At 45.2% G+C, this 12,611-nt stretch overlaps 1 protein-coding gene across 3 annotated transcripts in view; it reads left to right on the top strand.

Annotated features, from left to right (window-relative positions):
- The window catches only part of PISD (phosphatidylserine decarboxylase), a 290,490-nt gene extending 279,504 nt beyond the window's left edge, over positions 1-10,986 (top strand). For all 3 annotated transcript variants that reach the window (XM_078667731.1, XM_078667732.1, XM_078667730.1), the window contains one exon: positions 8,516-10,986. In XM_078667731.1, coding sequence (XP_078523857.1) covers positions 8,516-8,740 — 225 coding nt within the window. In that variant the 3' untranslated portion in view covers positions 8,741-10,986. The remainder of the gene's footprint in view (positions 1-8,515) is intronic.
- Positions 10,987-12,611: the final 1,625 nt, after the last annotated feature.

The following is a 12,611-nucleotide window of genomic DNA, read 5'->3' as shown; positions in this document are numbered from 1 at the left end:
TTGTTTCCGGTTCAGGGAAGACCTGCCTCGGCAGTTCGGGCTGGACTGTTCCCATGAGGCACAGGGTCAAGATTGATTTGCATATGGCCATGTCTGAACTGGGGTGGCTTGGTGGGCAAAATAACGATGGATTAAACCCAGATCTGTGACTGGGGGTGAATGTTTTGCCATTGTGCAAACTTCCGTCCATCATCTTGTGTGTTTTGATCTTGAGGAACACAGTCACTATTGAGGACCTGGATCGATATATAGGTCTCAAGCCTATCAATTATAATAAATGAAGTTCTGACTAGGCTCATGGGCCCACAGTTGAACCTCTACATTCAGTGTAATTCCATTTTCTTGCACAGAAGGGAGCTTTTCTCATGACTATAACTTCTCTTAGGGCGTTAGGCACTTATTATTATTATTATACTTATTATTTAAGAGCCATTTACTCAGTTGCATTGGTACAGGGTGGTCCTTCGTACTAATCTCAAGTTCTTACCTAGGGTTGTTTTACCTTTCCATTTGAATCACTCTATTGAGCTGCCCGATTTCTTTCTATAACCTGATTCTGTTGCAGAATGAGCTTGACATACACTCTATGTGAAATGGACACTCCTGTATTATATTGACGGGACAAAGTCCTTTTGCAGGACTAACCAGCTCTTTGTTGCTTATGTTAGGCCTCACAAAGGTCAGCAAATCTCTACGGCAGACATCGCAAGACGGATTGTAAGATGTATTCAGACTTGTTACGCTAAGGCTAACCGCGTGCTCTCCGTACCGCTTCACACTGAAGAGGGCTACAATGGCATTCTTGGATAACTTCCCCTTAGCCGATATATGTAGGGAATCAACATGGTCAACACCACACTTGTCCACAAAGCATTACTGTGTGCACTTATTAGCACCTCAAGAAGCGATGCATGGCCAAATAGTCTTAAGAACGTTATTTCAAACACCAGCCTCATTTGCCAACAAGCCGTTGCTGTGATGAAACTACTTTATATTTGATGGAAAGCATGTGTATATCTACAGCCACACGTTAGAAACACAATCTGGACTCACCCTGTAAGCATCTGTTCGTCGCTTGAAGAGCTTTAGATTCACGTGCACAATTCATCACCCACGGAAAGCTGGCATTGATTGGACATGTTCCTTAACATTCACCATACTTTATTTAGATAAAGCTAACATTGTCAGGCCACGTAGACATACCCCTCTACTCTCGCCCTTCACCTGCTTTGCAAAAAACAATCTAAACGTGGAGTCAGTGCCCGCACGCATTGTGGGCTATGGGAGAAGGTACTCTACATCCTGTGACTCAAAGCTTCTTCAAAGAAAAACAATGTGTAATGTTCAAATCCACCACTTGATGGCAGTAGTATGCAAGGCATGTGAATCATCAGCATTGCAAGCTACAAACATATGCTTAAAGCGTAAGTAATATTTTCCTTCTTGCCGTTTCCTCTGCAACTGTAATAAATTAGCAAAACAGAATCAAGCAGAAGAACTCGGTCTGTATGGCAGTGCTGGGATGGCTGGCTGTCTTGGACACCTGTCAAGCAGCAGACTGCGTCAGTCGGTTACTTGTCCAACTATAGTTTTTGTTTTTAGAGTTTGTTTTTTCTTTTTCTTATTAAAGTGTTGCTCAGACTCAGTTTTGCTGCTAGAAAGAGCCTTTCAAAAGGAAAGGAATTGACTTCAAGAAGTATTGATTAGAAATGACTGTTTCGCTAGTGATTTTCTAATGGATCATCCATTTTCCTGAAGATTCATAATCACTCTTTTTCAACCTCTGACTGTTTGGTGGAGGTTGTAATTTTATTTTATTTTTAAATATCTTTATTTGCATTTTTTCACACATATACATTACATTTAGGGAAATAAATAGGTAAGAAAGGGATAAGGGACTTGGACGAGATATGGAATGGACAGTAATTTCAATTACAATAAAGGTTACAGCTGTGTTCCACCGGGACATTTTGCCCCTTGTACTAAACCTCAAGATTGTGCGGCAGGTTGCGGACTACGAATTTCTTTCTCAGCAAGTGACGTTTGTAGCAGCTGGTCATATTTCCGTCTATTAGTGTCCAGTTAGATACAAGAGGCTGTGCATGTCTATAATTACATCTGACCTTCCAGTTCAGTGACAAGTTGACAAACAAAAGGAAAAATTGTCTTTAGTATTCAATCTTTTCAAACGTTTTGTTTCTGCAATGAATCAGATATGCTGTCCAATATACATAGAATACATGGGCTGTGAATAAACAAGGTGTCTAGGTCGTGACTGGTGACTGAGTGTTATAAGTGACAAAACATAAATACAACAAAACTTTTTCAGAATTTCCGATATAGAACACAATAGTCACAGAAAACTAAATTGTTCCTTTTGTTCAATGGGACTTTGTGCAGACGGATATATGACATAGAACGTCGACGTTTCGACCCTGGGGATGATGTGCTGATTTATGCTCATCTGAGGCGGGTCTTCATCAGGACTGGATAATGGTTGGACAGCCTTATTATTAGGTGTCAGAACCAGAACCAGAGCCAGAGTACCCGACTGAGATACGACACCGCCACCCTCAGCGCTCTCAACACCGGACGATCAACCGCCTGCTACCGAGCCACCCCGAAACGCACCCTTCACCTGCATAGCCTGCAAATTCGCCTGCCTCCGATCCTGCACCCCGCCCGCCGGACCTAACATCAACAACAACCACCTCAAGTGCATCCTCCTCAACACCCGCTCCGTCCACAAGCACGCCATCGAACTCTGGGACCTCCTCGACACAACAGCACCGGACGTCGCCTTCCTCATGGAAACCTGGATGAACGCTTCCTCAGCCCCCGACATCGCCAGAGCCATCCCGGACGGCTACAAGATCACCCGGAAGGACCGCGTCAACCAAACCAGAGGAGGAATTCCCATCATCTACAGGAACACCATCAGTGTCACGACCAACGCCGAAAACACACTCTCCACCGCCGAACACCTACACTTCGAGATCCACACCGACCCCAAAACCACACTCAGAGGAACCCTCATCTACAGACCCCCGGGCCCGCGCACACAATTCAGTGAAACCATCGCCGACTTAGTCAGCCCACACGCACTAACCTCACCAGACTACATCCTCCTAGGGGACCTGAACTTCCACCTGGAGAACAACAAAGACAACAACACCACCACCCTGCTCGACAACCTCGCCAACCTCAAACTCAAGCAACTGGTGAACACCCCCACCCACTATGCCGGCCACACGCTGGACCCCATCTTCTCCGCTAGCAACCACGTCTCCTTCAGCCACTCCACCGGACTACACTGGACCGACCCCAGCTGCATCCATTTCACCTACAAGAAGACTACAGCCCACCACCGCACGCTACAGATCCCCCGCAGATGCTGGAGCAAAGTCACCACAGACCAGCTAACCACATCACTGAGCCAGAACCCACCAGCCGACACCTCTGACACCGACGACGCAGCTCACAATCTCGCACAGTGGATCACCAACTGCGCCGACAACCTTGCTCCACTGAAGAACCCCCAGGCAAGACCAGCAACAGGAAAACCACATGGTTCACCGATGCCCTCAAAGACTCAAAGAAATCATGCAGGACTCTCGAAAAAACCTGGCGCCACGAACAGACGACAGAAAACATGACAGCCCTCAAGAACGCCACTCGTGAACACCACCAGCTGATCCGCACCACCAAAAGGACATCATTCAAAGAGCGACTGGACAACAACACCCACAACAGCAAGGAACTCTTCAGCATCGTAAAAGAGCTCTCCAACCCCAGCACCAGCAACAACGACATCACATCGTCGCAAGACCTCTGCGACTCCCTCGCCACGTTCTTCTACCGCAGCAAGATCGCAGATATACACAACAGCTTTGACGCCCAGACTCCGCCTCCAGTCACCAAACCAACGACCCCCACCACCACCCTAAGCGACTGGACCCCCATCAGCACAGAAGACACCACCCACGTCATGAACACCATCCACTCTGGCTCTCCCTCTGACCCATGCTCCCATTACATCTACAACAAAGCCGACCCCATCATCGCACCCCACCTCGGGAACGTCATAAACAACTCCTTCGCATCAGCCACCTTCCCAGAGAGTTGGAAGCACGCAGAGATCAACGCCCTTCTGAAAAAACCCACAGCTGACCCTAAAGACCTCAAAAACTTCCGCCCCATCTCTCTTCTTCCCTTGCCGGCTAAAGTCATCGAGAAGACCGTCAATAAACAGCTGACTGCATTCCTCGAGGCAAACAACTCGCTCGACCCATCCCAATCCGGATTTCGAGCCAACCACAGCACCGAGACAGCCCTCATCGGAGCCACCGACGACATCAGGACCCTGATGGACAACAAGTAGACAACCGCCCTCATTCTCCTAGACCTCTCAGCCGCCTTTGATACCGTCTGCCAGCGCACCCTAATAACCCTTCTCCACAACACTGGGATCCAAGGAAAAGCACTGGACTGGATCACCTCGTTCCTCTCCAACAGAACCCAGAGAGTCCACCTCCCGCCGTTCCGCTCCACGGCCACCAAGATCATCTGCGGCGTACCCCAAGGCTCCTCGCTCAGCCCAACCCTCTTCAATGTCTACATGAGCCCCCTCGCCGCCATCGCACGCAAACACAACCACAACCTCAACATCATCTCCTATGCCGACGACACCCAGCTGATACTCTCCCTCACCAAAGACCCATCCACCTCCAAAACCAACCTCCAGGAAGGAATGAAAGACGTCGCGGAATGGATGAAGCTCAGTCGGCTGAAACTGAACTCAGACAAGACGTAGGTCCTCATCCTTGGACGACTCCTGGTGGCCTACTCGGATACATGGGTCCAAATAAAAAAAGGAGACGGGTGCAGCATAACAAGTATGATCCAAACTAAAAACGGGCTGAAACAGGGGTGCGTGCTGGCCCCTTACCTCTTCAACATCTACACCGCCGACCTTGAGAAATACCTTCAACAAGTCCAAACCGACCCCCCAAAACTGGGCAAAACACCAATCACTAGCCTTCAATACGCAGATGATATCGTCCTTCTATCACAAACACCGATAGGCCTTCAACGATCAATGACCCAACTAGGAGCCTACACCATTGTATCCCAATTAACAATTAATCTCAAGAAAACAAAGGTGCTGTGCTTCTCAAAACATCACAAAATAGGGTCAAAAGGCAAATTCATCTGGAACCTGGGTGACAAACCAATAACCCAGGTGGAATCTTACAAATATCTAGGGTTTCATCTTGATCAAAACCTTAACTACAAACATCAGCTGAATCAAGTGAGAACGAAAGCAAAACAACTTCTCTACGCCTTCAAAATTTTAAACAGGAAATTAAAAGGCTGCTCAACAGGGCATGTGTTGAAGGTAATCGCAGCCAAACTCATACCAACCATATCATACGGGTCAGAAATAATGCATTCAATAGATGCAGCCGCTCTTAACCAAGCCCAATCAAGCTTTTTCAAGAGGTTGTTCTCAATTCCCCAGCACATTCATTTCTCAAGCCCAGATTCGACTAGAATACGGGCTAAAAAAACAGAAACCAGCCAGACAAGGGGCGGTCGTCAAATACTATTGGCGGATGAGGCAAGCAGAAGATAACACATTAGCCCACTCCTGCTGGGAAGAAATCGAAAAGCAAGCGAGGCTAAATAATTCCATCGCCACGGTCCTAAAAGGTTCACTCAAGGACTTACACCTCGAAGGGGCATGGCACATAAATACTTCCCTCTCTGGCTTCAAAAAGGCAGTAAACAGCGCAACCAAACAAATTTCACAGCTAATGGACAAAACTGCATTCTCAAAGAAAAAACACGCTTGGGCAGTGATTAGTTCTTATCAGTTGCTCAAACCACAACCATACTTGTTAGATCACTTCTCACAACATAAAAAGCATTATCTTACTATGTTACGGTTGGGGTCATTCCCCACGAAGGACCTAACCCCAAAATGGAAACAAGTATGGTTAACAAAAGAATGCCGGCTGTGTGGACAAGGAGAAGAGAGCCTCTTACATCTCTATGCATCTGCCCCACACTTCTCGAAATTCGGAAAAGGGTCCTCCGCAAGTTGCTGATAAAAAATCAGCTACGGACATGCAGAGCGGAAGTCATAAAATGTCTTGGAGGCCACTCCATTGAACTTTCTTGCAAAGCCATTATGCTTTGGAAAATGGCAGCCAAAGAATTAGACAACAAACAAGAATGAACTGGTGTGGTCCAGTTAAGAACGCTTGGACCCTTGTTCTTCTCTTGCACCAACATAATTTCTGGGCCCCTGGTGTACAGTACCGCCTCTCACTGTTCAAAATTTCCTTTTAATATGAAAGTTTTATTGAATGTATTATCTATGGATGATTATCCAGGTCATGACAGCAGTGTGTTTTCATTTTTTTTAGCACCTTTTTTAACCCTCATTAATTTATCTAATTATGCATTTTGTTTTTTTCTAACATGTTTGTATCATTGAACTTCTTCCACTCTTTTATGATTTTTAACAAGATCAAATAAAAGTATTTCTGACTGACTGACTGGTGGCCCACAGCGCTGGGCACCGCACCGACACCCAGGGACCACGCACGCAACCTGGGATTCATCCTGGACTCCTCCCTCACGATGACCAAACAAGTCAACGCCATCTCATCTTCATGCTTCAACACCCTGCGCATGCTCCGAAAGATCTTCCGGTGGATCCCCACAGAAACCAGAAAGACGGTCACAGCCGACTGGACTACGGGAACGCCCTCTACGCAGGAACCACAGCCAAACTTCAGAAACGACTTCAGCGCATACAGAACGCCTCCGCACGACTCATCCTCGACATCCCTCGCCGCAGCCATATATATGCCCACCTGAGAAACCTGCACTGGCTCCCCGTCAGCAAGAGGATCACGTTCAGGCTTCTCACCCATGCACACAAAGCGCACCACGACATGGGGCCCGAATACCTCAACAACCGCCTCTCGTTCTACACTCTTACCCGCCAGCTCCGCTCCTCGCCCTCGCAACCGTCCCACGGATTCGCAGAGCCACCACCGGAGGAAGATCGTTCTCCTACCTGGCCGCCAAGACTTGGAACTCCCTCCCCGCACACCTACGACTAACCCAGGACCATCTCACCTTCAGGAAACACATCAAGACCTGGCTATTCGAGCACTAGCGCCCCCCCTCTCCCCTCAGCACCTTGAGACCCTCGCGGGTGAGTAGCGCGCTCTATAAATGTATTGATTGATTGATTGATTGTATGGTTCCTCTGGTCTTCTAATGTTGATGGTGCATGTCAGCCGACAAGCACCTGAGGTACTCAATGGTTCTTAATATTTCATGATGGTTATTCTGCACCAGCCGGTGCACCATGTTTTAAGGGTCTGCGCTAGAGCAATCGCCAAGGCGGCGCAGACCCATAAAACACGGTGCACCGGCTGGTGCAGAATAACCATCATGAAATATTAAGAACCAGTGAGTACCTCCGGTGCTTGTCTGCTGACATGCACCATCTACATTAGAAGACCAGAGGAATCATACACCTAATAATAAGGCTGTCCAACCATTATCCAGTCCTGATGAAGACCCGCCTCAGATGCGCATAAATCAGCACATCATCCCCCGGTTCGAAACGTCGACGTTCTATGTCATATATCCGTCTGCACAAAGTCCCATTGAACAAAAAGAACAATTTAATTTTCTGTGACTATTGTGTTCTACAGTGGATATTCTGAAAATGTTTTGTTGTATTTATGTTTTGTCACCTAACGTTTGAAAAGATTGAATACTAAAGACAATTTTTCCTTTTGTTTGTGGTCAGTGTATAAATTATTGCATATATCCTTCACAGGGTATATGACTATATTCATGTATTAAGTACTATGTTTAATTGATTTGTGTTCTCTGACAGAACCATTGTTGTTTGTTTAATTACCCGCCCAGGTTCTGAGGTTCGCAGGGTTACCCCATTACACTTAACAGTGACAAGTTGAGGCAAATCAGATACAATTTATATTATGACAATCAAACAAAAAAAACTATCTTGGTTGAGGTTGTTATAATAACACTTTTTTCTAAATGTTTGTTCTCTTTTGCTCAGCGTCTTGCTTCTTTGGACGGGTGGGGGGGTTATGGGAGCTGATGTCATTGAGCCTGGTCAGCTTCACAACTTAAGTCATTCTGACACTGCCCTAGCTCTGGTCATTCATGGCTCTGCCCTCTTGTCTGGGGTGTTTCAGGAGATCATAAATCAGTGAGAAGATAAAGTATTTGTCACAACAAAAATACCTGTGATAAGTAACTTGTTCCTTTTATTTGGATTCCAGAGTACTTGCTATTTAATGCATGTTGTCGTTGATGCAATGCTAGAAACCCTTTGACATGACAGAGACTGCTCTCTCTCTGGTCTTGTGTAGACTGTATTGCATGATAAATGTCTCTGTTGGATGCCGAATGCTTTGGATATTGATTTGAAGTTCTTCCTTTCCTCTGTTGCCAGGATCTGCACACAAACAGCCCTCGGTACTGCAAAGGCTCCCACAACGACTTCAGCTATGTCAACAACAACCGCGAGGAGGGCATCCCCATGCGGAAGGGAGAGCAGCTGGGCGAGTTCAACCTGGGCTCCACCATCGTGCTCATCTTCGAGGCACCAAAGGACTTTGTCTTCAGCCTAAAGGCCGGCCAGAAAATCCACTTTGGCGAAGCTATGGGCTCTCTGTGACCACTCTACGGGCCCCTTGCACAGCCTCAACATGGCCCCTTTGCAAAAGCTCCACAAGGCCTCCTTGTGAGAACTGCAGCATGTCTGCTGCAGAACTTCAGCAGAGGAGTCGAAGCGACTCAGGAGCTGCTAGTGGCGCGAGTTTCTGCAAGGCAGTATTTAACCCAACTGTCTGGGTGAAGGGTGAGACATCAGCTATCACAGTCGGAAGGTATCCTCCACCTCAAGGTGCACTCGAGAGCAAGGTATCCCAAGGGCTGCCATCGGCCTTGGTTAGACGGGCGTCTGTCTCAGTATCTTGGGCACTATTACCAGCACATCCTTCTTGACTGGGGACCCTCCCAGCCAGTCTTCTCTGCTCGTCAGCGATTTCTACATCTCCCAAGCACAGCACTTCCCAGCTACTTCATCCCCTTTTTAGCCATGGTCCGAATATCCCTTTTTAACAATGCTGCTTTCTTCCAACCTGTATGTCCAATCACATGGTTGCGCTGCTTAGTTAAACGTTTACCAGTGTTACATTGGAAAACACCAATTTGTGATTGCCATTTTGCAACTTGATTAATATAACAAGAAGTTACAGTTCATTAACAAAATCATGTTTTTAATTAACAAACTTTTGTATCAATGGTCCGCATTCTCAACAGAATAACGTTTTAATTTGTAATCATTCCTAATATGAATCCGTGAAACTGCAGTCTTTGAGTATATATCCAACTGCAGGGAATGTGGAATGAGTCCCATCGCTCAGTGGCTGCTTCCAGCAACCTTTATCTGTTGGGGTGATTGTCCTCTCAATTCTGGGTGTCTGCTCAGATCAATTTGGGGCAATTGATTGGACAGAATGGACACTGCACTCTTTGCTCCGCTTGAGCAATCACAATTTCAAGATCTGCTAGGTTTACTTTTCCATTTCCTTACTTGAATTTCTTGAGGATTAGTTCTGTTTTGAATTTTATTTATTTGAATTTCAGTGCACACAAATGCCCTGCAGGGTTATCGGGGCGCTGTAGTCTTATTTTAACTTTTTTGTTTTGTTACTATGTCTCTCCAGTATGTTCTTGCATGCTGTCGCTATACAGCAGCACGTCCTTTAATATTCTCTATGTGCAATAGGAGGCGATTGGTGCTTTGGCTGGAAAAAATCCGTCCCCTGCACTGCTAGGGATGCTGCAGCTTACAGCACTGAAGTGTGCTCAGCACAGAATCTCATTTTTGCCAAAAAGCAGCAGTTGAGGAACTTTGTGAATGAAGACCTTTCGTCCTATAGCCAGTTACATTCCAGTTACTGCTGAGAAAGGGAGGTGCATGAGACAAATTCAACTCCGTTTTTGGAAAATTATACCCTTTTCTTCTGACACCAGCGCTAGACCAGTTGAGTAACAAGGATATTAATATTTGTGTGGTAGGGTTTTTTTATCACTGAATCTGCTCAGTAGATTTTAGACCCTCCCCCCCCCCCTAGTTGGAAAACAAACAGATGTCATTCACAAACAGGGCCACTCCCATCAATTGCCTTTCTATCCAAACCTCGGAGAGATAACTTGCTTCCCTTCCATGAACCTGTGCTATTGGTTCTCACACCCAAAGCATATTGGCCCGTTGTTGATTACCCTTAAGAGCTATGGGAAAATCAAAATACTCAGTTGTGCAGCTGGGTGAGATGAGGAGAGAAAACGCCAACTGCTCAGGGAAGGGTTGCCATTGCAATTCTACTGGTTGGTGCTGAGGTGCATTTTTATGAAGGCACAGGGCGCCATCCTTTTTTTGATATGTTGGGGCCAGAGGCAAAACGGACATCGATTGGTGGTGAATGGAGGCAAGATGGTGACATGTAGTGGAATTCAACGCTATGGGTACAGATACTTCACTGCAGATTGATGGTGGAAGGTATCTGCTTTTAAATGGACGCTGCTGGACCTGAGCAACAGCTCATGACAGTCTTCTTTCTTATATGATGAAAATCTTTCTTTTTTTGTGCTCTTATCACTGTGGAAACCTGGCAGGTCACCAGGCATGGAGGGAATCCCTCTCGATTGGCACTTCTGGCGGAAGCTGCAAGCTGGGTTCCCATAGGCGCTGTATCCTACTTCTGCCTGGAGAATCCATTGACATTCTTCCACTGCATCAGTAGCACCGTATTTTTGTATGGAAGGAAAGTGTTCAATTTGGTTAACACATTAACTCATTTATTTGCTGACGTTTTTGAAATAAAAAAATAATAAAAACCTGAGAACCACCTAAAATTGACTCCTTTGTATTCCTTAGAATGAATCTGGCTGGTATCCACTTCTTCCCCTTGAATGCATGGATTCTTTGAGTTGGTAGTGGAACACATTAATGAATTTATTGGGCTACCTTAACAGAAAAACATTGTCTCTTTCCTTTATGAAATCTCTAATATTCTACAGCCCTAACCTTCATGCCATGGTAAATACTATTTTGTGATGTTTGTACCACGTAAGTGGAAAAAATTATAAGGAATAACTTTACTGCTAAACCACTGCTAAAAGTTGTTGCATATTTCTGTGTCCCTGCAGTGGAGAATTATGGTAAATTCTTGGAGTGCATGAACTGCTGCTAGCGTGTAAATCAATATATGGCATGATAATGGCTCATATCCATACAAATAATGTTTTATACTAACTATATTTGGTTGTCTGCATCCTTCAAGGAAATGTATGTCCTTCAATATTTTTAGATGTACTCTAACATATTGCAGACTCCAGGATTCCGAATAATAACAGCATGTTAAGCCCTCGTACATTTATCTATGATGTATTACTCAAGAGCTGTCTTAGACAAGGATTACCACCATCTGTACATCAGATTTATTTTCCAACCGTGAAATCCACTTCGAAGGATCTAGTCTCTTTTGGGACCTCTGGCTTACTACAATTATATTGGGATCCTAATATTCATAAACACTGAAAGTATTGACGTATGTGTGGGATCCCAGAACACTTCTTCCAAAGAGAACACGTCACATACCTTTGGTTGCATTCATTCTAATGGATACAGTTGTTACCACAGATTCCTCAAATTAAGCCACTCCCACATGTTCCAGACTAGGTATGAACACTAATGCTAGAAGGCCCTGTCTGGTGTGCTGAAGAATGTCTTGTGAAGTCACTGTAAGTGATATATCAATGTTATATGTGGTGCTCAATAGCTGGTGATGTCGGTTCTGTCTAATTTTTCCACGACTCCACTGAGGCAAAGGACAGAGCCAAATGAACATTTTATATAAACAAACGCATCCACAAGAGGGGAGGGTCTAAGGTATATGGGGACATTTCTAGTCCCTCTGAAAGAAAATGACCAACGGTACGTAATTTGTTTTTCCAATAGATAATTTGACATTTAGCTTTTTTTGATGAATCCCCGCCATACAGCATTCTTGAAAGAGGAGGGCTGAGGAGCTTAGATAAAATTGCAACAGCAATAAGGATTTCAGCACTGCTCTTACAAATTTAGTTGTCTCATACCTCTGCCACAAGGCAGTAATGCTTAATAAACTGACTGCTACATTGTGGACCACATGGTGTTTAAATAGGAATGTATTTTAAAAGAACCAAGGTAGCATCTGTCCCTGTGGTAGAATGGGCACAGAAACCCTCAAGCAGAGTAATACTTTAGAGAACAAGAGTGCAGTAGCTGGAAAGGCTGCCCCATGACAAAAGAGCATTAATATGCAACATTGTCCTAGTAGGTATCATTAAACATCAACCATAAAAGATGTGAACAATATTTAAATGGTGTAATGTAAATCACCTATTGTTGCTGAGTGAGGATAGGACCACGAACCACACTTTGAACAAAAGTATCACTTTATACAGATTTACTTAGTAAAGTTACTAATAATCATAAA

The sequence above is a fragment of the Lissotriton helveticus genome, chromosome 11 (assembly GCF_964261635.1).
Source record: "Lissotriton helveticus chromosome 11, aLisHel1.1, whole genome shotgun sequence".
Lineage (NCBI taxonomy): Eukaryota > Metazoa > Chordata > Amphibia > Caudata > Salamandridae > Lissotriton > Lissotriton helveticus.
Note: the sequence above shows the minus strand (reverse complement) of the source record. Positions and strands in the feature narration are given on the sequence as shown.